The sequence below is a fragment of the Vicugna pacos genome, chromosome 17, assembly GCF_048564905.1.
Source record: "Vicugna pacos chromosome 17, VicPac4, whole genome shotgun sequence".
NCBI lineage: Eukaryota > Metazoa > Chordata > Mammalia > Artiodactyla > Camelidae > Vicugna > Vicugna pacos.
The window spans coordinates 54725327-54749140 of record NC_133003.1 but is presented as its reverse complement, the minus strand read 5'-3'; the positions used below and the strand labels follow the sequence as shown (position 1 = coordinate 54749140).

The following is a 23814-nucleotide window of genomic DNA, read 5'->3' as shown; positions in this document are numbered from 1 at the left end:
TCTTTTGCCTGATAACAGTTTTTTTTCTGCATTCCTTTGTCCCCTTAAGCTCAGTAATTACTGTGACCTATTCAAGGTCTAGCATTGTGACCCAGGCTTAGATCGCAAAATGGCTTAGGCTAAAAATGGCCTTTTCATGTCAAGGAAGCCAGGCCTGGTTCTCTATCTGCTGGGCCCCCTACCCTACCTGCTTACACCAGCACCATCTCTCTAACAGGATCACATTCCTTTAGTCATTTCCTAGTTTATCACCAGCCTCACCCAACTGGAAGGTTAGTGTCCTGAGTATGGAACCATGTTAGTCACGTTCCCTGAACATCCGGAGGCTGACTCAGTGCCTGGTGCAAACTGTAGGCCCCCGCTCACCCCAGTAACCCCAAGATGCACCCTGCGGGCCCACAGGTGCTTCACAGCTGGGCTGGAATGAGACTGGACCCCGCCTTCACCAAGCTCCTATTCTAAACCAGGGGAGGCGAGGAAGCCGCTGCCGTGTGACCACAGGGGACTTGGTTTATCTGGGCTTTCCCAGCCTGCACCTCTGTCAGTGTGGGAGGGGCTGTGTTCCATCAGGATGCCTGCCTTCCTGAAGGGCGGCTCCTAGAGTTTCTGCCAGGAAGTCACACGCATCCCGCCTGCTCATGTTTAACTGAGAAAAACAAGTTATAGGGCCCTTCTGATCTCCAGGGACAGGAAACTTCCCTCCCACTCTGTGCCAGGACGAAGGAGAAATGGAATATCAGAGACCAGGCCAAGTGACTGCCCGCCATCTGTATGTCTTGGAGACAGTGCAGACACTTTGGGGCGGGGGTGGAGATGGCTGGCTTCCTATTCCTAGCCCCATGAGCAATTCTGCACTTTGTACTCTCAGTTTTGGACCTACACGTAGGTTTCTGTGGGATTTTGTTTGTGGGGTAATGAGGGTATCTGTGTCAGCCCTCCCTTCAGGGCAGAAGAGCACTCACTTAATGCAGTCCTCTGCACACAGGACAGGGTGTGGCATCAGCGAATTTCCATAAATGGTACTGTAATAATGACCTGATTCCTGGGTTCTCCCCCTGCCCTGCACCAGGCTCGGGTGGTCACCCTCCCTAGGCACGGCAGACAGGAGGAGACGGTGCTGCAGAACTGGGCTCCCTGATGGTAATAGGGATCCGAAAATAAGAGTCAGGAACGTTGTGCACAGTGGTCAGATGCAAAGTGCGTGCAATGTCATAGATTCACCGAGGTTCGTATCCTTAGGGGACTGGTTTCAGGCTATCTGCAAATGCCAAAATTCAAGGATGCTCAAGCTCCTTATTTAAAATGGGGCAATATTTGCATATAGCCTATGCACATCTTCCTGTATACTTCGTCATTCTAGATTACTTGTAATACCTAATTAATGTAAATGTTGTGCAAAAAGGCATAAATACAATGTAAATGCTGGGTAAATAGTTACTGGCTTACAGCAAAATCAAGGTCTGATTTTTGGAACTTTCTAGAATTAAAAAAAAATTTTTTTTATCCATCCGTAGGTTGAAAGGCAGATTCAGAGTACAGACTGTAACCGCTGCCAACCTGTTTCAGTTCACCTCCACTTCAGGCAGCCTGGGGCATTCTCCTAAAACCGAGGGCGGCTCATGTCCCATCCTGCTCGAAACCCTTCTCTGGCTCTCCACTGCCTTCAGAAGACTGGGCGACCTTTTGTCATCTGGGCTTTCCAACCTCAAGCCCCTCCCTGGGCACCACAAGCTGTTTAACCAGAACTAGGGAAGTGCTTGCAGATGGCCATGGCGCCATGCTCTCCACATGTCTGCGCACGACGATCTTTCTACGGGGAACACCGCTGCACCTCGGATCCTTCGGAGGATAACCCCGCTACGTGGCCTCCTAGAATCCTGGGCCTCCGGGCGCTTCAAGGACTCAGCCTGATGTTTTGGAGGACTTGACATGACAAGGTAAGAAGACCTCAGAAAACAACGCTCCGAGCCTCAGCTGTCTCGTCTGTAAAACGGCCACAGCGTGACCGAGGTCGCGAAGCCGGCAGGCGGGGCTGGTCCTCACTGCCCGGAACCAGCCGCCGCACCAGCCCCATCGCCCTGGCTGGACCCGGCAGCGCGGAGCGCAGAGTGCAGAGCGCACGTGGGGCGGGGGCCTCGGGCGGCGGGGGCGGGGCCTCGCCCTCGGGCCCGCCCCGGAGCGCCGGCGTGACGAAGGTGGACGCCGACGTCGTGACGTCGGGCTGCTTCAGCCGCTTCCCGGGCTCGGGTGGTCACGTGGGCCGCTTTTCGCGCGAAAACTGGTTGTTGCGGGCGGAGCGGAGAGGAGCGCGGCGCGGCGATGGCGGTGAGCGCGGCCGGGGCGCGGGGGTCTGCGTGCCTGCGAGCGGGCGGCGGGGGGCTGCGCTTCTCGCCCCTGCCCCGGCCCGCCGGGACGGGCCTCCTTACCTCTGCGCTCCCGTCGTGCGGGCTTCAGGGCCCGCGGCCCCGCACCCCCGGGAGCCTGGGCCCCTGGCCGAGCCCAGCGCGCGCCCTCGGGTCCTCCCTACTGTACTGTTCTTGTCCGCAGTCGAGACTGTTGTCTGTCCCCACCAGTCTGGGTTTCACACCCTTCATGTTGTGGCCGCAAAGCAGTTCCTGGTGCACTGGGTCCTCAGATGGGTGGGAATGAGTGCAGATGAAGGGAGTTGGCGGTAAGCAGGCAAATCAGCAAGTGAGTAGCCTCGGTGGTTTGTCACGGAGAAAACAGGCCAAGGTGAATGACGGACTGTTTGAGGAGCTGGTCCTTGAGCTGGTCCGGGTGTTGCGAGGCCATTGGCGCAGAGCATTCCAGGCAACGGAAACAGCAGGTGCAGAGTCTGGAGGCTGGAAGGGGTTTGCGTTGTTGAAAGACAGGGTCACTAGTGCGGAGGGTCGACGTACTGGAAGGTAAGTCAGCGCTCACCTTCAATCCATTTACACCTGCAGGAATCATCTGAGTCCTTCACAGTGGCGTCCAGCCCCGCCCCGCGCCGTCGAGGCAACGACCCTCTCACCTCCAGTCCTGGGCGAAGCTCCCGGCGTACGGATGCCCTGACTTCCAGCCCTGGCCGAGACCTTCCTCCCTTTGAGGATGAGTCGGAGGGGCTGCTGGGCACAGAGGGGCCCCTGGAAGAGGAGGAAGAGGATGGAGAGGAGCTTTTCGGAGATGGCATGGAAAGGTAGGTGTTCAAGGCCCTGCACGCCACAGAGCTTTGCAGGGAGTCTGTTGTGTGTCTGGCAACCTTGCTTTGGGTCCTGGGGAAGCAGAGGGGTCACAGCCTCCTTGCCTTTGATCTTGGTCCAGGGTCTGGGGAGGCCACAGTGTGTCCAGGTAGCCGGCTGTATCTGGTTAGACTGGACCCCCAGGCCTGGGTACGCCCCAGCTCTGTGAGACATGCCACCTAGGGAACGCAGGGGCTCTAATCGAGGACCACACCAGGGATGCCAGCTGGGAAGGACAGGAAACAGGCAGCCAAGAATTTCTTTGCAACTTCAGAGAAACTGGGGGGGGGGTCTGGTTAATTAGGATTTAGATTAACCTCAGCAAATGTGCCCGATCTGTACAGGCCCTGTGTTCACACTTAATAAACGTACACATAATGTACTGAGGGTTCTCGAGGTTTAATGCTGAGTTAGTGGAGTGCGTTCTGTGAGCGAGCAGGGTTAGGTTCCCACTGCTGCTTTACCTGTATTTACAACCAGGATCTGGTCCGTCTGTTAGTAGTAGAACTGTCTGAACGCCCAGGAGCCTCCCTGAGATTCTGCTTCGGGGCCCGCTTTACTCTGACTCAGGGCTACCAAACTGGGTGTGTTTGAGAGGACTGGTCAGGCCATCCCGCACTTCGTGGCGCGTGGCCTTTGGGAGCACTGGAGGGACTTCCAGGGGCCTCTTTCACGGTCCACAGTTGGACCTTGGCTTTGAGCCCCATCACTCCAGACAATGAGCCTGAGCGTGCAGCCCAGGCCAGACTGTGGAAGGAATGAGGTGTCTGGCTAGGCCAGAACAGCTTCCCTCTGGGGGGCTGTTCAGGCAGGGCGCCCCTCCCTCCACCCACCCTCCATCCGCCCCTCCCTGCTCCTCCTCCTCAGAGAACAAGACTCCCTTGCAAGGGCCTCTGGATAGAGGTACCTGAGGACTCCAGGCCCAGTTAGATTTTGGTTTTGTGGCTTTTTAAAAAACAATTTCGCCAAGCTATACTTTACATAGTATGAAATATACCTCTTATAAGAATATAACAGTGCTTTTTAGTAAATTTCCTGACTTGTACAGCCATCACTGCAGTCCAGTTTTAGAATATTTCCATCATCCCTGTAACATCCCCTGTGCCTGTTTACAGTTAGTCCCACTCCCTTCCCCACCCCTAGGCCACCAGTAGTCTACTTTCTGTTTCTTTGGATTTGCCAGTTTGGGCCATATCCTGTAAGTGTGTACCCATATGATACGTGTGTCCTTTTGTGACCGGCTTTCACTTACCATGGTTTTCAGGGTCCGTCCACATTGGCAGACATGTCAGTACCTCATTCCTTTTCATGGCTGGGTAATACTCCGTTGGAGAGCTAGACCACATTTTGTGTATCCATTCATCAGTTGGTAGACGTTTGGTTCATTGTACTTTTTAGCTGTTATGAACAGTGCCGGTATGAATTTTTTATGTGAACGTATTTCGAATTCTCTTGGGATGAAATTCCAGTTCCGAGGAATGGAATTACTGGGCCATGTGACAACTCTATGTTAATTTATCAAGGAACCGCCAGGCTGTCTTCCAAAGCAGCTGCACCATCTTACATTCCCACGAGTGGTGCGTGTGGCTCTGATTGCCCCGCGCTCTCCACAGTGCCTCCTGGGGCTTGGTGACTGACGGCCACCGTAATGCGTGTGAGGCGGTACCTCGCTGGGTTTGATCTGCATTTCCCTGACGTCCAGTGATGTTGCGCGTCCCTTTCGTGTGTCTTCAGAGAAGTGTCGCCAGACCTTTTGCCCGTTTTTTTGTTGGGTTGCTTGACCGTATTATTGAGTTGTAAGAGTTTTTTAGGAACTCATTTTGGATGCAAGGCTTTTATCAGGTATGTGATTTGCAGGTATTTTCTCCCCAATCTGTGGCTTGTCTTTTTAATTTTTTTAAAAGGTATTTTTTGAGATGCGAAGTTTTTAAATTTTGCCTAAGTCTGATTTATCAGTTTTTTTCATAGACCCATCGGAATTTTGCTGAGGGCATTTCACATGACTTGAAATTCTTAGAGTCGACAGACAGCTTTTCCCTGAGAACACTGAAGAATTTGGAAGCAGTCAGCCCAGAAACTCATCTGGCTCCGGGTTCTGTTTCTGGTGTCGGCAGTTTGGGAGTATCCGTTCCGAGAGTGTCGTTTGACAGAGTTTACGGCAAGGAAAAAAGCTCCCTAAATCACCCCCTCCTCTAAGAAGGGGAGAGTTCAAGAGGACTGTCATAGGGCTAACGTGCTGTCGGAACCAGCTGGTGATCTGTTGGCCGTATTTTGACACCCAGCTCTGTTGAGTGACTGTTGGCCAAGATCACATCCCCCCAGTCCTTGGTTTCCTCACCTTTCTGCTGGAGTGGTGATGTCTGCCTCCCAAAATTGCAGGGAGGGAGCAGTGTTTGCTCTGGGGGGTGCTTGTTGAGGCATCAGTCCTGGATGTGTGATAGGTGGACACGTGGAAGGGCTGGTTTGGAGCGGCATTGCCTGCAGCAGGAGTCCAGGGAGAGTCCCTCCCCGTGGGGGGCTGGGTGGGCTCTCTGAAGGTTTTGTGGGTCCTCCGATTCTTTTCTCTCACTGGTGCTCACAGCTCCCTTTTTTTGACTGTGGAAAAATGCATCACTGTCGTCTCTAGGACTGTTTTTCCCAAACGGAGTCACCCAGGGTTTCTGTTTAGTGACTGGCTTGTTCCACTGGCCTGGGTGCAGCGCCTTCAAGGTCGGCATCTGCCAGAATGTCCTTCCGTGCTGATCCACCGGAGATCCTTTCTGAGCCTTGGGTATTTCTGCCCCAGGGACTGTCCCTGCCGCCCTGGCCGGCGCTCCTGAGCCCTGGCGAGCAGGCCCAGATCCTGGGTGGGGTCTTGCTTAGGGTCTTTGGTACTAACGGGCTCTGCCTTGGGGCTTCTCAGGGACTACCGTGCCAGGCCGGAGCTGGACTTCTACGAGCCCGAGGGACTGGCCCCGGACGACGAGGACGTGGAGGAGCTGACCGCCAGTCAGCGCGAGGCGGCGGAGCGGGTCATGCGGCAGCGCGACCGGGAGGCGGGCCGGGGGCTGGGGCGCATGCGCCCCGGGCTCCTGTATGGTGGGTTCGGGGTCTGCACCTGGGGCTGCGGGAGGCGGAGGGAGGTGCCGGGAACACGGCCCTGAGCGTGTCCGCGGTCCCCAGACAGCGACGAGGAGGACGAGGAGCGGCCCAGTCGCAAGCGGCGCCAGGTGGAGCGGGCCACGGAGGATGGCGACGAGGACGAGGAGATGATCGAGAGCATCGAGAACCTGGAGGACCTGAAGGGCCACTCGGTGCGCGAGTGGGTGAGCCTGGCGGGCCCGCGCCTGGAGATCCACCACCGGTTTAAGAACTTCCTGCGCACCCACGTGGACGGCCACGGCCACAACGTCTTCAAGGAGCGCATCAGCGACATGTGCAAAGGTGCGCCCCGCTGCCCTGAGCCCTGCTGCTGCCCTCAACGCCGCCTCTCACCCCCAGCCTGGACTCCGCCCCACCATCGGCCCCACCCACTCAACACCATCGGCCCCGCCCCCAGACCACCCACCCATCTCTGAGGGCCCAGCTCCATTCCCCGCCTCCCCGCTCTCCAGGCCCCTGTGGAGGCTGCAGGTTCTGGCCTCCAGACTGCACTTTGACCCCTAACCCCACGACATGCAGGGGACGTGAGCTACTTGCCTAGCATTGGTGGGGGGAGCAAGACCTGGAGCCCGAGTTGTTCATCTTCCAGACGGTGTCGAGTGCCCAGCCCAGGGGCCACACCTGGACCACGGAAGTGGTTTTAGACAGGCTTAAAATTTGGCAGGCTTTATGTAAAAATCTGGATTACTACTTTGATCAGAAAGTGGCAGCACACTTCTGTGTGTGAGGAATCAATGGCATGTGGGTCTTGGCCCCCCCCACTGTCCTCTCCACTTCTTCTTGTCTGGCATTGGACAGTTTATTCATAGGTTCCCCTCCTGGCCCTCGTGGGCATCCTGAGTTTGTAGTAGGTGCCCACGGGTAGTGTTCCACTTAACCCCTCCCGTGACTTGGCCGAGTGACAGCCCCATTCCTGGATGCAGAAGTTGAGGCCCAGGACATGTCACTTACCTGAGTCATGTAGCTAACGGCCAGTAGGCTTAGAAGTGAGAGCTGGGCCTCTGGCTCAGAGTCAGGGGCAGGGGCGGGTCCCCTCCCCTCCGGCCCCAGCTGAGCCCTGTGCTGAGTCTCCCTCTTGCCCGCCTGCACCCAGAGAACCGCGAGAGCCTGGTGGTGAACTACGAGGACCTGGCTGCCAGGGAGCACGTCCTGGCCTACTTCTTGCCTGAGGCGCCGGCAGAGCTGCTGCAGATCTTCGACGAGGCCGCGCTGGAGGTGGTGCTGGCCATGTACCCCAAGTACGACCGCATCGCCAGCCACATCCATGTGCGCATCTCCCACCTGCCTCTGGTGGAAGAGCTGCGCTCACTGAGGTGAGCTGAGGGCCTGGGTGCTCAGGCATCAGTCGGAAGAGCTACGTGGTGTGGGTGGGCGGGCGGGCAGGCGGGCTGCGACCAGGGACAGCACTCACCATTGAGTGGCCTGGTCTGGTGGAAGCTGGACCCCAGGTTTTGGGGCCCTCACATGTAGCCCTGACCCCTCTGGAGGGTGTGGGTCCTGCGTCCGCCCACCCCAGGCCTCCAACGGCGCCCTCATCTCCGCAGGCAGCTGCATCTGAACCAGCTGATCCGCACCAGCGGGGTGGTGACCAGCTGCACGGGTGTCCTGCCCCAGCTCAGCATGGTCAAGTACAGCTGCAGCAAGTGCAGCTTCGTGCTGGGGCCGTTCTGCCAGTCCCAGAGCCAGGAGGTGAAGCCGGGCTCCTGCCCCGAGTGCCAGTCCACTGGCCCCTTTGAGGTCAACATGGAAGAGGTGAGTGCAGGGGCCAGCCCTCCGCAGGGGCTGTGCGAGGGCCAGCACCGTGGCCGCGGGAGAAGGCAAGGTGCCGTGTGCCTTGGCCGCACGCTGGGGCGAGCCAGACCGGTCTGGTCAGCCTGTTTAGTTTGGCCCACGTGGTGCTTTCATGAATCCAAGCCAATTTTGAAAAACCACACGATTTTAGGTACACATCAAAGTTTACAACTTTTTTTCTTTTAATGGGAAGATCTAGCAGAATTCGGCCCACATTTCACCTGGCTGCCCCCTGGGAGGGGCACCTGCTTTCCAGCCTGTCACTCACACAGGGCGCCTACAGTCCCATCCAGGCCTGGTACCTGCTTCTCTGTGCCTTTCGCTGGGGGCCCTGCTCTATAACCACCTGAGACCCTGCATTGCTGTTTTTAGGAGGCCCCGCCGAGGGCCTCTGGGCCTCACGACCTTGGGCACGTACATACACCTTTGTAGGTGGGCGGCTGCAACTGTGGAAAGGGGCTTGTCACAGCGCCTGGGGTGGCCACCAGACCTTGCTACTGCCCTGCGGCCATGGCTGCTGTGCTGCGCCTCACTGCTCTGCAGTTCTGAGAAGTGGCCCGCTGGAGCCGCCGTGCCAGGAGCAGACTGCGGGTGTGCGCTTGGGCAGCCCGCAACCGGAGACTGACCTGTTTAAAATTCCAGTGCGCCTTGCCTTAGGGAGGGACGGCCGTACGGCTGGACTTCATCTGAGCTCAGGCCTCTGTCCAGGGTCCTCCCCTGCCCTGTCACAGGGACTGGCCCCTATGACCATGTGTTTGTCCCGTGCAGACCATTTACCAGAACTACCAGCGCATCCGAATTCAGGAGAGTCCTGGCAAAGTGGCGGCCGGCCGGCTGCCCCGCTCCAAGGACGCCATCCTCCTCGCAGATCTGGTGGACAGCTGCAAGCCAGGAGACGAGATAGTAAGTTGCTGGGGGGTGGGTGAGCCACGTTGCTGCGGAAGTTGGTGTGAACACTGCAGCCGATGAGAGTGGCCGTGGTAGCGGGGGAGTTGAGGTCAGCTGTCCAGTCCTCGGGACTGAGAGCTTCTCCCTGGGGTGGACGGCCAGGATGGATGGGACACTGGGGTTGGGGGCAGCTATGCTGCGGTTCTGCTGAGTTACTGGTCTCCCAGTCTGTAGCCTGGGGGCCCAGAGGAGAGGGTGGGTGATGCCAGTGAGGAGGTGGGCTGGCTCATGCTCCTGGCCGCAGGTGGTCCTCCTGACCCTTCAGTGTTGTGCCCGCAGGAGCTGACTGGCATCTACCACAACAACTATGACGGGGCTCTCAATACCGCCAACGGCTTCCCTGTCTTTGCCACTGTCATCCTAGCCAACCATGTGGCCAAGAAGGACAACAAGGTTGCCGTGGGGGAGCTGACCGATGAGGACGTGAAGATGATCACCAGCCTCTCCAAGGACCAGCAGATCGGGGAGAAGGCAGGTGGAAGGCCGGGCGGGGCTCGCGGCGAGAAGTGGGTACCTGGGCTCACTGTCCAGGCTGCTCTGGAATCTCCGTCTTGATTCTCGGGCCTTGGAAGCCTTGCCCCCTTTTAACTTCCTGCGTCAGCTCTGTGCACTTGTGCTGATGGGCTGTGCTTCGGGGAAGAGCATGAATCCACTTGGGGTTGGCCTCTCTGAGCCTGTGTCCCCAGTGACGAGAACGGGAGTGATCAGGACTCACCCGGTGGTGCCGAGCTCCGGCTTGAATGGAAATGGCTGGGGGCAGCTCATCTGGTGGGTGTCCCCAGGCCTCAGGCCCCGACGGACAGTCCTTCCTCCAGGAAGAATGCTGCCTTGGCATTGCTGGGTTTGGTTTTGCTTTTAACTGTAGGCACTTTTACTGAGGGTTGGGGAGGGGGGTTTATGTTGTAGAAATACAGGTGACAAATACAGGCGACCCTTGAGCAGCGCAGGGGGTGAGGGGCACTGACCCCCACACTGTTGACAATCCGTGTATAAGGGGACCCGTGCAGTTCAAACCCACGTTCGAGGGTCAGCTGTGGAGCGCTCAGTTCTTGTCATGGGCTTCCCGCACCCCTGGGCGCCCAGGTCAGGCCCCCGGTCCTCCGTCTTCCTCCTCTTCCTGCGCCCCGGTCCTCCTCCCCCCTCAGCTCTCCGCTTCCTGTTTAGTGATTCACACAGAACAGCACGGCTGTTGCCCTGGGCTCTGCCCTGCTGCCCCAGAGCTCACGACTCACCTGGCTTGTTCAGCGAGTGGGCCTGGACCCCTGCACCCCCGCACCCCTATTGGGCCATCTTTCTGAGTCCACCGAGATTGGGGACCCACGGGGGAGGCAGGTGTCCCCAGCCTCGGGAGGATAGGACCTGCAGTCCCGCCGGCTCGCTCAGGCCTCGGAGCCCACCTGGGCCGCCCTCAAGCTCCGGGGGGCCCCGCGGGTCTCCTTCTTTACCGGGGTTCCCAGTAAGATTTCCCTCACCCCTCCCAGAGGAAAACCAGTGCTAACGTGGTAAACAAGCTTTCGGAATCTCAGCGGAGCGTGTGGGCCAGCTTCTCAGGGTGGGTGGACGCGCTGTGCCCGTGTGCAAGTGTCAGCCCGTCCGCACACGCCCCTGATGTGCAGGTGGGTGGGCACGTGCTTCTAGAACGCTCTCCCAGCGCTGTCTTTCCCTCTGCCGTGAATTCAGCCACCAGTCTCCCCTCGGAGTGAGGAGAGTGTCATGGACGCCACATGCCTGCACCCTGCGCACGGCAGCCCCGTGTGTGCCTCGTGCTGACGCAGGCGCCCTGCCTCTCTGCTGTCTTCGCCTCCAGAGCCTTTCTCCCGCTGCCCACCTGTCTGACTAGCCGGGTCGCAGTTGTGGCTGTTCGACCTCGGTGACGCCTGGGTTGGAGAGGGTGACAGCCCCCCATGATGCTTCTCTGAGCCCTGTGGGGAGGGGCTCATCGCGAGTCCACGGTTAGGGTGGCTGTTGTCACCAGTAGCTTGGATGGAGGCGTAGACGGCTCGCTCTGCAACATTGGAGCAAATTAAAGGAACGACAGGCAAGGTCCCCAAATGACCAGACTTGTTTGAGCCGGAGGTTTGCAGGTTGGTGGCCAGCAGGCCCCACGCCCCCTGCTGACGGGTTTTCCCTGGTTGGCAGGTGGTTCTGCTTTTTCTCTTTTTTTAGCGTTTGAGTGCGTTATTACTCTTCAGCGATCAAGCAGTTTCACACAGAAGCCTGGGTGCTGGTCAGTCCCAGGTCTGTGGCAGCAGCTGACGGGCTGAGTGGCAGCAGCCCTTTCAGTTGGGCGCCCTCCCGTCTGCCCGCCATTCAGGGCCCTAGTCTCTCCAGCCTGCGCGACTCGGCTTGCTGCCCGCGGCGTGTGATTCCGTGGGCCCTGGCTGCTGTCGGGGTGAAACATTCCAGGGATGCATGTCTGAGGCTTAGGTTTTGAAGAACAGGAGGCTGGTGCAGTCTGAGGCTGGACTTGGGTTTGGGTTTTGGTGGTGTCCTCAGTGTGATCAGATGGACCGCCCGCAGGCGTGAGAACGAGATGGGGATGCGTCCGCAGCGGTTAATGCAGAAGTTGGGTGGCGGCACCGGGACTGTGCACGGGGGGAAGCACAGAGGGCCAGCGGGAGGGTGAACAGCTCTGGGGCCCCGTGTTAGACTCCACCTGGGCGCCGTCTGGTGCGCACAAGAACTAGGAGTATGGGGAGCCGGGGTCAGGTCCCGCCCTGCCTCTGGCAGCAGGTGTTGTCTCCCCTCCATCATGGGGGAACCAGGTGGTAATGGGGTAAATGGAATAAGCGTGTGGAACAGGCGTTGCTCCTGGCAGGTCTGGCTTTGACGTCACCCTTGCTACCAGCCGCCACGTTGCCCTGTCAGTTCTCAAAGTAAACGGGTCAGCCCGGGTGCCACGAGCAGCGTGATTGGCATGGCGGCCACCTTGCCATCCAGCCCCTCCAGGGAGGCCACCAACCCGCGGCTGCTTTACAGGGAGGAGCCAAGCCGGGCAGCCTGCCGGGCAGAGCGAGCAGAAGCAAGCTGCTGCCCTCGGTCCTGGGGGAGACATTACCTCATCCTGCAAGGTGCCCTGTACCAGAGCCGCTCAGAAACGGCCTGGGTGCCGAGGAGCCAGCAGTGGGCAGTCCCGGGACACCCGCGCAACGTACAGGAGGATGAGATCCACGGCCACTGCCACCCCCCGCGACAGATGTGGGTTTGATGAGCGCATCGGGGTGTGTTCTGAGCACGGAGCGTCTGCTTGGCACCGCGCCATCCCAGATCACGGCAGTAATCCTGTAGTGGGTCAGCTGTGCCCACTTTTTTGGTGGACAACCTGAGGTGCAGAGGATTAAGTGAGATGCCCACGTCACATGGCTCCTACGTGGCAGAGCTAGGCTCTGCTGTCCCTGCTCCCTCTCTGTGCGGTCCCCACGATGTGGAGAGCACGTTTGTGAGCGTTGGGTTATCGTGAGTTCCGGGGGAGCCCAGCTCAGAGCCTGGCCCACTTTGAAAGCTTTTCCTGCAGAAATAGAGACGTGCGGGGGTGGTGCTGCGACCTCGCGTGTCCTTTGCCTGCTTCTCCAGGCATCCAGGGGGTGGCCAGTCTGTCTCTGGGCTGGGCCTCCTGCCCTGTTATCGTGAAACAGACCCAGCGAGTTTCCCCGTAACTGCGTCTGTGTTTCTGGAGCTCTTATGCAACAGCTGTGGCTCCGCAGTTTCAGGGTGGCCTGGTGTCCGTGTTTCCCCGGCAGCGGCCAGGCCGGGCCCGCCTGCTGTGACGACTCACACGCCTCTCATCTTTATGTCTCCTCTCTGTCCTTTCTTTTCCCGCAGTTTTTTGTGGGAGGAACCAGGTCGTTGCCGCGTCACGACCTCCAGTCTCAGTGTTGCCAGTTGTGTCCCCGTGGAACACACTCCTCTGTCCCCTGTTCTCTGTGAATCCGCATTCCAAGGCGTGATCAGACTCGGGGCTGACTTTCCTCTTGGGTGGGGGCCGCAGCAAGCTACCCCGCTTGTCTCTGTGACGTCACAGCCGCTGGTGATGCCTGGCCCCGTCCTTGCACTCACAGGGTTGCAGGAGGAGCATCTTCCACTTCCAGCCCCTCCTCCGTTTGTTTGCCGGGACACTTATGTGCAGAGAAGCTCTCCTGCTTTAGCTGTTTGACGTCCGGGCAGAGCTCCTGCAGGAAAAGCAGGATGATGCCGGCTTCCCTTTGCTTCCCAGCTTTCAAAATAACGCAGGGGTCACCGCCCGCCGGGAGCTTGAGTGGCAGTGTGAATGACGGACTTAACCGCCACCGAGGTTTCAGCCGCGGTTACCAGCCAGCTGCTGCCCCTTGTCCGTTTCTGCCAGTGAGCCTGTTCACATGGTCCTGCGCCGCGGACGGGAGCTTCCCTGCTCCTGGTGTGAGTCCTGCAGGCCGTCCTGCACATCTCATGCCCCGGGCCTGGTCTCGGCCCTTCCCCCCAGCCCCAGGGCAGTAGTACTAGAGACGTCAGCCTCTAGCCGCCCAGGCCTGGGCTGTCATTAGCCACGAAGTGCCGTGCTGCCTCCCCTGGGGCTGGGTTTGCAGTCGATTTCGGGGCAAGGAAAGAACCAGCAAAGGGAGACACGCTGTGAAAATTGGCCGCCGCTCCTGACTCACGACAACACAGTGGCCCAAGGCACTTCTGGCAGGGCCAGTGGTGCCACGGATCCTGTCTCCAGAGTGACCTGCTGGTCACACTGGCCCCTGGCAGTGATGCGGAGTGGTCACATACGGACAGACTGCCGACCCCATTCCAGGCCTCCCAGCCTCCAGCTCCCAGGACGCCCGGAGGGTGTGCGGGTGGGACAGTGGGACCGGCCTCCCCACCTGCAGCCTGACGCCCCGGGGCTGGTGCTGTCCCAGCCGCCGCCTCTGACCCGTGAGGAGGGGAATGTGGGCACAGCGCAGGAGCTGGGAGGTGGAGCAGAGGAAGGGGAACTGTCTCCTCCCGGCAGGACGGCTCTGCTGCGTCTGCTTTTACCTTTAAGTTCTCGTGGCATTTGTGTGCGACTCTGTCAAGCGGGGGAGCTTCAGTGTGAACGACCTGGCTTCCTGGTGGACCCGCCTCACGTCAACATCACACCCCTCCCCATGAGTGCTTTTCCATTTGGGAGCATGGGCCAGGCTGGCCACACAGCCCCCCACCCCCATGCTGGGCGGGTCTCGTCTCCTGCTCCTGGTCTGCAGCCGTGGGTGGCCCTGGGACAGGATGAAGTGAAGGGGTCAGGCCAGGGTTCTGTGAGTCTTGGGAAGAGCCAGAGAATCACGCAGCCGAAAGTCCAGGTGTGAGGTTCTGGCGGTGGAATCCTGCGGCCGTGGTGGGCGCTCTGGGCCAGAGCAGGGGTGGCGTGTGCATCAGGTCCTGGTCCCATTGCCACCCCTACCCCTGCAGATCTTTGCCAGCATCGCCCCGTCCATCTACGGCCACGAAGACATCAAGAGAGGGCTGGCACTGGCTCTGTTCGGAGGGGAGCCCAAGAACCCAGGTGAGCAGGGGGCTGCTTCCTCAGGTCCTGGGAGTGCGGGGAGGAGGACGTGCCACGGGCGGCAGGCAGAGTGCGTGCGGCTCCGTCACTGGAGGGCGAGCACCCACGGCTGGGACGCCGCTTGTGGGTTAACGCAGAGATGACTGGCGAGTGTGCATCACATCACGTCCTCTTCCTCAGGTGGCAGTGGTCACAGAGAGGCTGCAGCCTCCATCCACCTCGCCTTCTCATCAGGGTCCCGCCCTGCAGGTCCCCTGGTCGGTGTGTGGCACGCACAGCAGACCTTCGTGGGGCCTCACGTGGCTTACACGTGTGCTGATACAGAATTTATGTATTTTTAATTCTTGCTTTTTATTGAAGTGTAGTCGATTTAAAACATTAGTGTCAGGTCAGTACAGCAGAGCAGTTCGGTTACAGGTGTGCGTGTATGTATATATGTTTTCAGTTTCTTTCCCACTGCGGCTCATCACAACGTATTCGGTAGAGGTCCCTGTGCTGTGTGCGTTGCTGTCTGCAAGCGTGGTCCTGCCAGCAGCCTTCCCTCACCAGCACGTCTTTGGCGTCGTTTCACATTGGCGCCCACAGAGCGAGTTATGCCTTGAGGTCACTGACCCATGTCCTGGCCCTTGTCCCGTGCTGCACTCAGCTGTCTTTCCCATTGGACAGCGCGCATGGCCCCAGTGTTCACGTTAAAAGAGCATCTTCACACGCGCCTCCTCGTGCGCCGTTTCTCTGGGCTCTGTGCTCAGACGGGGCTGCTGGCCTTGGGTGTCCCTCACCTTCTAGGAGGGATGTCACTTTGCCGTACGTAGTTGGCAGGCAGGGAAACGAGACGACCCCGCTCGTCCTGCAGCCCTCACCTCCCGTCTCCACCCTTGGCCCTGCCGCTCCAGGTGGCAAGCACAAGGTGCGTGGCGACATCAACGTGCTCCTGTGTGGGGACCCCGGCACGGCCAAGTCTCAGTTCCTCAAGTACATCGAGAAAGTGTCCAGCAGAGCCATCTTCACCACCGGCCAGGGTGCCTCAGCTGTGGGCCTCACGGCCTATGTCCAGCGGCACCCGGTCAGCAGGGAGTGGACCCTGGAAGCTGGGGCCCTGGTGCTGGCTGACCGAGGGGTGTGTCTCATCGATGAATTTGACAAGGTATGTCCCTGGGCCCGGAGGTGAGGGGTTCGGGGTGTGGGGAGCAGACGGGGCAGGAGTCCTGTCTCTGCCTCCCTCGCAGATGAACGACCAGGACAGAACTAGCATCCACGAGGCCATGGAGCAGCAGAGCATCTCCATCTCGAAGGCCGGCATCGTCACCTCCCTGCAGGCTCGCTGCACCGTCATTGCCGCTGCCAACCCCATAGGTACACGGTGGGGACGGGACCGAGAGGCACCCCCACCTTTGGGAATCCGGTGCCCGCAGCACCCTCCCCTGTCACAGAGCCTGAGGAGGGACTTGGGCGACAGAACGCGCTCCCGGGGCGTGGGGGGAGGTGGGACTTGGGACACCTGGGCTTCATTGAGCCTGTGCTCAGACCCAGCCTTGGCTGTTTTCTCAGAAGACAGGAGAACCTCGTGCGTTACATTGGGCAGATCTGGTAGTTGCTCTCAGACAGTAAGCGCTCAGAGATCTGGCTCCCTTGCCCACCTTGTTGCTGGCTTTTCCTGGTGGGGAGAGTGAAGCAGTCACAGGGCACCGCCGGGTGCTGTGTCCACCCTCCGGGTTCCCCTCCTGTCGCTGGAGCGACGTGGGCTGGGAAGAGCTCTGTGCAGTGAAGGAGAGGGTCTGGGACCGGCCCTGACGGGGAGATGCCTGTGTTGCAGGAGGCCGCTACGACCCCTCGCTCACCTTCTCAGAAAACGTGGATCTCACGGAGCCCATCGTTTCTCGCTTCGACATCCTGTGTGTGGTGAGGGACACGGTGGACCCAGTCCAGGTACCAGCCCACGTCCCAGTCTCTGCAGGAAGTCTGGGGACCTCGCGTGTGGCCCAGGGCTGTGTTGTGCCACATGCCATGGGGGCCCTGTGTTTTCCACTCTTGTTCTTGGTCTGGAAGTTCTCTATTTCTCTTCATCTGCCCCCGCACCAGCTGCCCACCCAGCATAGTCCACACGCGGCCACCAGGCCCAAGTCCACCTCTCTTCACTGCCTGCGTGTCTGTCTGCTACAACTGCGTCCCAGCTTTTTCCCTGCAACCGACGCCTTGCAGCCTCTTGCCCTATCCCCCGGTCACTCTCATGGCTGATTCGGCCTCCTCCGCTCGGAAGTCAGCGACTCCTCACAAGCCTGCTTGCAGAGTCCACCGCTCCTGCGCCATCTCTGAGCCGCTCTCCTCCTGCTCCCCCTCTGTCTACACCCCTGCCCCCGCGAGGGCCTTCAACTCCTCTTTTCCTAGAACGGACTGGGGTGCTCGGACAGTCTTAGCTGGAGGCGTGTCCCTGGGCCTCCATCCCCCACCCCGCTCTCTTCTCTCTCTGGTTATTCAGACACTGTCCTGGCCCCTGCCTTCACCAGGAGGTGCGCCCCACTTCCTGCTGGGCCCTGGAGCTCCTGACGCAGCAGGTGGAAGACACTTGTGGTTAGGGAACATTCTCGAGCGCACATGGCTCTCATTTCTTCTGTCAGCCGACTTACTCCAAGCTAGCTCATGGGGCTCACCCGCTCCTTCCCTCTCCGTCTCGTCTTAGGATGAGATGCTGGCCCGGTTTGTGGTCGGCAGCCACGTCCGACACCACCCCAGCAACAAGGAGGACGGGCAGGGTGGTGCCCCGGAGCCCACCATGCCCAACACGTACGGCGTGGAGCCCCTGCCGCAGGAGGTCCTGAAGAAGTACATCACCTACGCCAAGGAGAAGGTCCGCCCCAAGCTCAACCAGATGGACCAGGACAAGGTGGCCAAGATGTACAGCGACCTGAGAAAGGAGTCCATGGTGAGAGCCGGCGGGGGCCGGGAGGGCGGGGTGGGCAGGCAGAGGCGCGCACTGCAGAGCCTTCTGGTCTGTGCGGTCAGTGAGTCCGGAGGCCTAGAGCAGGAAGGACTTAAAAAGTGATACCTACTCACCTTGACTGGAACTTAAATGCACGTACACTCACCTGTCTCAGTAGAGGGCCGAGGTCCTCACTGTTGGGCCACTGATCCAGTTCCCCCTTGACTTTGCGTAAATCTCACCCAAATGAACACGTGGGCTGAACTGAGAATTTAAAGGCGGTTTGCTAGCAGTTGGAGTGCAGAATTCTTTAGACTCCGGGCTCACCCACCGAGTCGTGACAGTGATTCCTCCTTCCCTCTCTCCTACTTTTAACGTGGTCAAGTCTTTTCAGAGCATTTGGCTTGGTTTTCACAGGAGCACAGCTTTATTTCCTCACTGTGCTACACTGCACCGTGCAGTTCATAGTACCTTGTGGTAACAAACACATCACTCAGGGTGCAAGCGTGCAGGGGCGTCACTGGGCGCCTTTCCACTCTGGGGGGGAGTGAAGTGTGGGTCCACCTGGCGGCTCAGGTGAGCACTGCTTCCCCAGGATGGTTAGATGAGCCTCTGGGTGCTGGCCAGCAGCGCCCCGCCCCCGCTCCCTGCCGCTCTGCGCGGGGAGACCTGACGCTGTCCCTCTCCAGGCGACAGGCAGCATCCCCATCACCGTGCGGCACATCGAGTCCATGATCCGCATGGCGGAGGCGCACGCGCGCATGCACCTGCGGGACTACGTGCTGGAGGACGACGTTAACATGGCCATCCGCGTGATGCTGGAGAGCTTCATCGACACGCAGAAGTTCAGCGTCATGCGCAGCATGCGGAAGGTGGGCGCGTGTGGGTGCGCGGGGGCGCGCGGCCCCGGCCTCACGCTGGCACGGCAGCTGACCTCCGCTCTTCTCCGCACAGACATTCGCCCGCTACCTATCGTTCCGCCGAGACAACAACGAGCTGCTGCTCTTCATCCTGAAGCAGCTGGTGGCAGAGCAGGTGACGTATCAACGCAACCGCTTCGGGGCCCAGCAGGACACCATCGAGGTGCCGGAGAAGGACCTGGTGGACAAGGTAGGCACGGCCGCGGCAGGGCTTGCTGTTGGGCTGTCAGTCATTGTAGGGCCGAGCAGTCTTCCGTTTTGGGTTTTTTGGTTGAGGTGATTAGGTTTCTTTATTTGTGTATTTGCTTGTTTGCTCGCTGGAGGCACTGGGGGTTGGCCCAGGACCTCTGCGTGCTCAGCACGTGCTTCAGCGCGGAGCTCTGCCCTCAGCGGAGCGTTCGGCCCCGTGGTTAGTGGACCGGCCTGGCTGAGAGCCGCCTGCCCGGTGCTGATGGCCGACCGAGCACTGTCATGTACACCTTTAATCTCGACAGCAGCCAGGGAAGTCAGCCCTGTTGTTGTTCGTCCTGCAGAGCTGAGGTGCTCAGGGCAGCCAAGGAGCATGTCCGAGTCCGCCGGCCGTGCTCGGAGCGCTGTGTCCAGCTCCAGGCCCGCCCTCGACCTGGCGCCGCTTCCCCCTCCCCCGTGGCGCGGATGCGCTCCTGGCAGCCCATGCTCACGCCAGCCCCTGTTGCAGGCTCGTCAGATCAACGTACACAACCTGTCTGCCTTTTACGACAGCGAGCTGTTCAGGATGAACAGGTTCAGCCACGACCTGAAGCGGAAGGTGATCCTGCAGCAGTTCTGAGCGTCCGCGAGTCTGGGCTCCAGCTTCACCCACAGCCCCGGGGTTTGTCTCCAGGCTCACTTCCTGCGCCCTCCGTCTGAGGGGCCTGCCTCCCCACGCTGCTGTTCCTGCAGAGGTTGGCTCACCTCCCCCCTTGGGTCGCGGTCAGCCCTAGGTGTCTGAGCACAGCAGGGGACGAAAACTGCTGTTCTCGTGGCCTGAGTTCCGTGTCCTGCCGGTTCTCTGGCTCCCGGGAGTAGAGCACACGGGTGCTGTGGGGGGCCCCAGCCTGTCCTCACGGCCCTGCGGCCGTGGCTCCCTCCTGGTGGAGGGGTCGGCTTCGGGTCAGGTGGTGGTGAGTTGGGAAGGAGGGTCTTGGAGCCAGGCCTCTTTGTCGCCTTTGCTGTGGTCACGTGTTCTCCTGCCTACTGTTTCCCCATTCTCTTGTTTGTACATTCAGTTCTTGTTTCTGTGGTTTTAGATTTTAATAAAACGGAGTTAAATCTAAACAGTAGTCTCAATTCGGTCTTTTTTCTAACACTTCTTAATTTTTTTCAGGTGGGGAGGTAAGTAGGTTTGCTCTGATGGGGCACTGGGACTGCACCCAGGACCTCGTGCACGCTAAGCAAGCGCGCTACCTCTGAGCTACACGTCCTCCCTCTGTTCAGTTTTAATATCACAACTCGGGTTTTTCTGGGCTCCTCTTAAAGGCTCTTCCATCTGGTTTTCCGTAGATGTAGACCAGGTCGGAAGAGTTGTTGTGGGTGTGGATTTTCGGGGGTTCAGTTGTCAGTTGCTGCCTGTGTGGTCTCTGGAGTCCGGGAAGCTTGGGTCGGACTTTATACCTGGAGGGGCTGGAGGTAACGGCCCCTCGGAGGGAGCAGCCCTGCTCACCCCCAGCGCTACCACTGGCCACTCCCTGGAGGTGCCCCCCTGGCCCGTTGCCCTGGTGGTGGGGCACACCCACAGGTCTTCCTGTTTCCTACCTGAGATGGAGCAGAAGTGTCTCCTTGTGTTGGATCTCCCGCCTTGTCCAGGTTTTCCCTTCTGGGACCTTCCAAGATGAGCACTGCAATGAAAGCCTTGCCGGCGTCCGATGAAACTCTCTCACGCCCTCACTCCTCCCACACAGCCTCCTGGAGAGCCTGGCGAGCGGCTGGACGGCCCTGAGGATCACCCTGGACAAACCAGACGGTCCCCACCCAGCGCGGTGGGTGGACTCCAGTTGGGGTGAGGAGCTGGAGGAAGGCTGTGGGCTAGAGTCGAGGAGGGGTGACAGGACGTGACCCTCTCAAGGTGGGCTCCATGGTGGGAGAGGAGGTGGGAACTGCCAGGCCAGGCCCGAGGCCCAGAGGAAAGCGTCCTCTGCACCGCACGCCTGCCAGCAGCTGTGTGCGTTTTCCACACCAGCCGATTCTCCTGTCTGTGATCACAGACTGGGTGTCCTACAATGAACTCAGCTCCAACGCAAACTTCCAGGAGTCAGCAGACCCCCAGGGAGGGGCCCAGACACAGTCCTAGTGGGTCCCCAGGTCCCCTGCACTTCTGTCCAACTTGGCTGCAAACCAGAGGCTCCCACAACCCCCCTCAACTTCGGTAACTTGCTGCAGTGGCTCAGAGAACCCAGGGCAGGTTGACTTACATTAAAGGCTGTATCACAGGATACAAATGAGGAGTCCAGGCACAGGAGCTGCTGCCCTGGAGCTTGGGAGGGTGTGGTGTCCCCTGGCCTGGAAACTCTCAGAGCCCTCACTGGGGCTCCATGTGCAGGCGTGATGGTTAAATCACGGGTGGTCGGTGATTAGGTTAGCCCTGCCTCTCCCAAGGTCAGGGGCAGGGGTTCTGACCCTCTAATCACATGGTTTGTTCCCCCTGGCAACCAGGCCCCATCCTTACGGGTTCCCAAAATTCACCTCTTTAACATATACTCCGGAGTGGTTGAAAGGGGCTTATTACGAATAACAAAAGACACTCTTCACCTGTATTCCTGCAGAGCTGTTCCTGGAACCGAGGTGAAACCCCAATATGACAACAAAAGTGCTTCTATCAAATGGCTTTTACCACGTAGGAAATGACAAGGGTTAGGAGCTCCAGCCAGGCGGTTGCTGGGGTGCTTTGGGGATGGACCAAAATATGTATTTCTCATTCCATCCGTGTCATGTGGACCTCATGAGGCCTTGAGTCAGACTGCAGGAGACTCACACGGTCCTGCCGGTCTTACAGGGAGACCCTGTCTGGCCACAGGGAATTGTACTGAGTGGGGGGCCGGGTGTAGCCTCAAGACGGCAGTGGTCTGGACCGGGGGGATGGGGGCGGTGGACATACTTTGTCTTGTGTATCTCGCGCTGAGTAGGAAGTGGTGGGAGCCGAGAAGAAACCAGGGGTGATAACCAGGCTCTGGCTGGAGATCCAGGTTGAGGTTAGGGGAGAAACCGGAGCTTCATCTTAGACATGTTGCCAGGAAGTGCCTGGTGGGCAGACGCACATCCAGGTAGAAATGGGGACTCTGTGGGCAGGACGAGTTGGGACTGCAGAGTAGAGTTCTGGGCACGAGCTGTGATCGTCCGACAGCAGCCCCGGGGGGCCGGGGTAATTGCCCACAGAGCGCAGACAGCAGTGATCACCACAGGAAGTGTGAACGCCCATCGTTCAACCAGCAGAGGGTACTTGGGGGTGGGCACACGCTGGGAGAAAAACTAGGGGAGGATGTTCCTGGGAGCCAGGAGAAGGAAGGCTGTCTGGAAGGTCGAGGTCACTTGGGGCCAAGGTAGCTGAAGGCTCAGGTGTGACAAACCTGTCTGCCGTGTCATGTTGCACCGAACGTAAGAGGCCATCTGTTGTAAGAAGCTGTTATTTTAGGTGCTGCTGAGACAGAAATGCTGACGTTTAGAATGACTAGATGCCATCAGCTGTAAAACATCCCAGTTCAGAGATGTCGTTTTAAATGTGCGTCTTAAGTTGAAATGTGGTGTTTGTGGTCACATGGAGGTTGATGGTGACCTTGGTGAGCGTTTTCAACGCTGGGTGAGTAGAACTTGGGGGAGTAAGGAGGTAGAAGTTGTCTGTGTGAAAACTTGAGAAGTCTGGTTCTGGAGGGGAGCAGTGAGATGGGACAGCTGGCAAAGTACACAGACTCCAGGGAAGGCTCTTCCCTCAGTGAATTTTAGGATTGAGCAATTAAAGTTCTTCTCCATTCAGTGTGAGTTCATTAATGGACTAATCTGAAAGATGATTGTGAGTGGAAAATAAGGTGCCAGAAGATGTGGTATCACACAGGTGGAATGTGTAAGTACACTGCTACTACTTACTGTTTACATGTGTGCATGTTAAAGACAATATAGAACGTGTTTGGGGACCTTGTGTTACTGTAAATAATGGGTTTATTGGGTTCAGTTAAATAGCATATGATTTAAAATGTGCAATTCAATGGTTTTAGCACATTCAGAGTTGTGCAGCCGTCATCACAATCAATTTTAGGACATAGTTATCACCTCCCCCCAGACCCGTGCCCATTAACATGCCCGCCCTTCCCTCCCCTGCCCCAGCCCCGCCCCAGCCCTGGCAACCACAGATGCGCTTCTGCCTCCAGAGGTTTGCCTGTTCTGGACATTTCATATACATGGAGTCATACGATGTATGGTGTTCCGTGAGGGGCCTCCTTCACTTAGCACAATGCTTTTCAGGGTTCATTCACGTTGCAGCATATGGCAGTACTTTGTTTTAATCACTGAGCAACGTTCCATTTTATGGATGTGTGACACCTTATCCACTCATCAGTTGATGAGACTTTAGGCTCTTTCCAGCTTTTTACTATTGTGAAGAATGCTGCTCTGAACGTTCCTGTAACAGGTTTTTACGTGGACACGTGTTTTCTGCTCTCTTGGCTGTGACCTCGGAGTGGGACACCGGGTCGCGCGGTGACTGCGTCGAACCTGTGGAGGAACCACCAGGCTGTTTCCCAAAGCAGCTGTGCCATCCTGCATTCCCACCACCAGTGCCTGAGGGCTCTGACTTCTCCACATCCTGTAGAAAGTGTCTTTTTGATTTTAACCATCTTGAGAGTGCCTGTGAAGTGGTTTCTCTTCCTGATTTTGATTTGCATTTCCCTGATGGCTAATGAGGCGAAATGTCTTTTCATGTGCTTGTTGGCCATTTGTGTATCTTTTTTGCAGAAATGTCTGTTTAGGCTTTTGCCCATGTTAAGCCTTTTTATTGGGTTATGGGGTCTTTATATATTCTAGGCATAAGTCCTTTATCGGATTTATGATTTCCAAATATTTTTCCCCATTTTGTGGTTTGTCTTCACTTCCTTAATGATGTCTTTTGAAGCACAAAAAGTTTTCATTTTTTTGATCTCCAATTTATAAATCTTCCACGGCTTGTGCTTTTGGTATTATCTCAGAAACCACTGCCTAATTCAGGGTCATGAAGATACACTCTTATGTTTCCTTCTAGTAGTTTTATAGTTTCATCTCTCATATGTAGGTCTTTGATCCATTTGGAGGTAATTTTGTATGTGGTGTGAGGTAGGAGGTCTAACTTCTTTCTCCTACATGTGGACATCCAGTTGTCCCAGAACCATTTGT

General features: G+C 58.1%; 1 protein-coding gene across 1 annotated transcript; it reads left to right on the top strand.

Moving 5' to 3' along the window:
* The first annotated feature begins 2190 nt into the window (after positions 1–2190).
* On the top strand, positions 2191–19737 carry MCM2 (minichromosome maintenance complex component 2). The gene is made up of 16 exons (XM_072941999.1): positions 2191–2325; positions 2946–3178; positions 6124–6299; positions 6384–6644; positions 7456–7675; positions 7907–8114; positions 8922–9056; positions 9381–9572; positions 14511–14604; positions 15498–15748; positions 15831–15957; positions 16418–16530; positions 17282–17524; positions 18211–18393; positions 18476–18631; positions 19139–19737. The coding sequence occupies exons 1-16, from the start codon at positions 2320–2322 to the stop codon at positions 19247–19249; spliced, it is 2709 nt and encodes a 902-aa protein (XP_072798100.1). The 5' UTR covers positions 2191–2319; the 3' UTR covers positions 19250–19737.
* The last annotated feature ends 4077 nt before the right edge of the window (positions 19738–23814 follow it).

Coding starts and splice junctions, on each gene's coding strand:
- MCM2 (XM_072941999.1), top strand. Junction 15,958..16,417: donor TGCCGCTGCCAACCCCATAG/GTACACGGTGGG, acceptor CCTGTGTTGCAG/GAGGCCGCTACGACCCCTCG. Junction 18,632..19,138: donor AGAAGGACCTGGTGGACAAG/GTAGGCACGGCC, acceptor CCCCTGTTGCAG/GCTCGTCAGATCAACGTACA.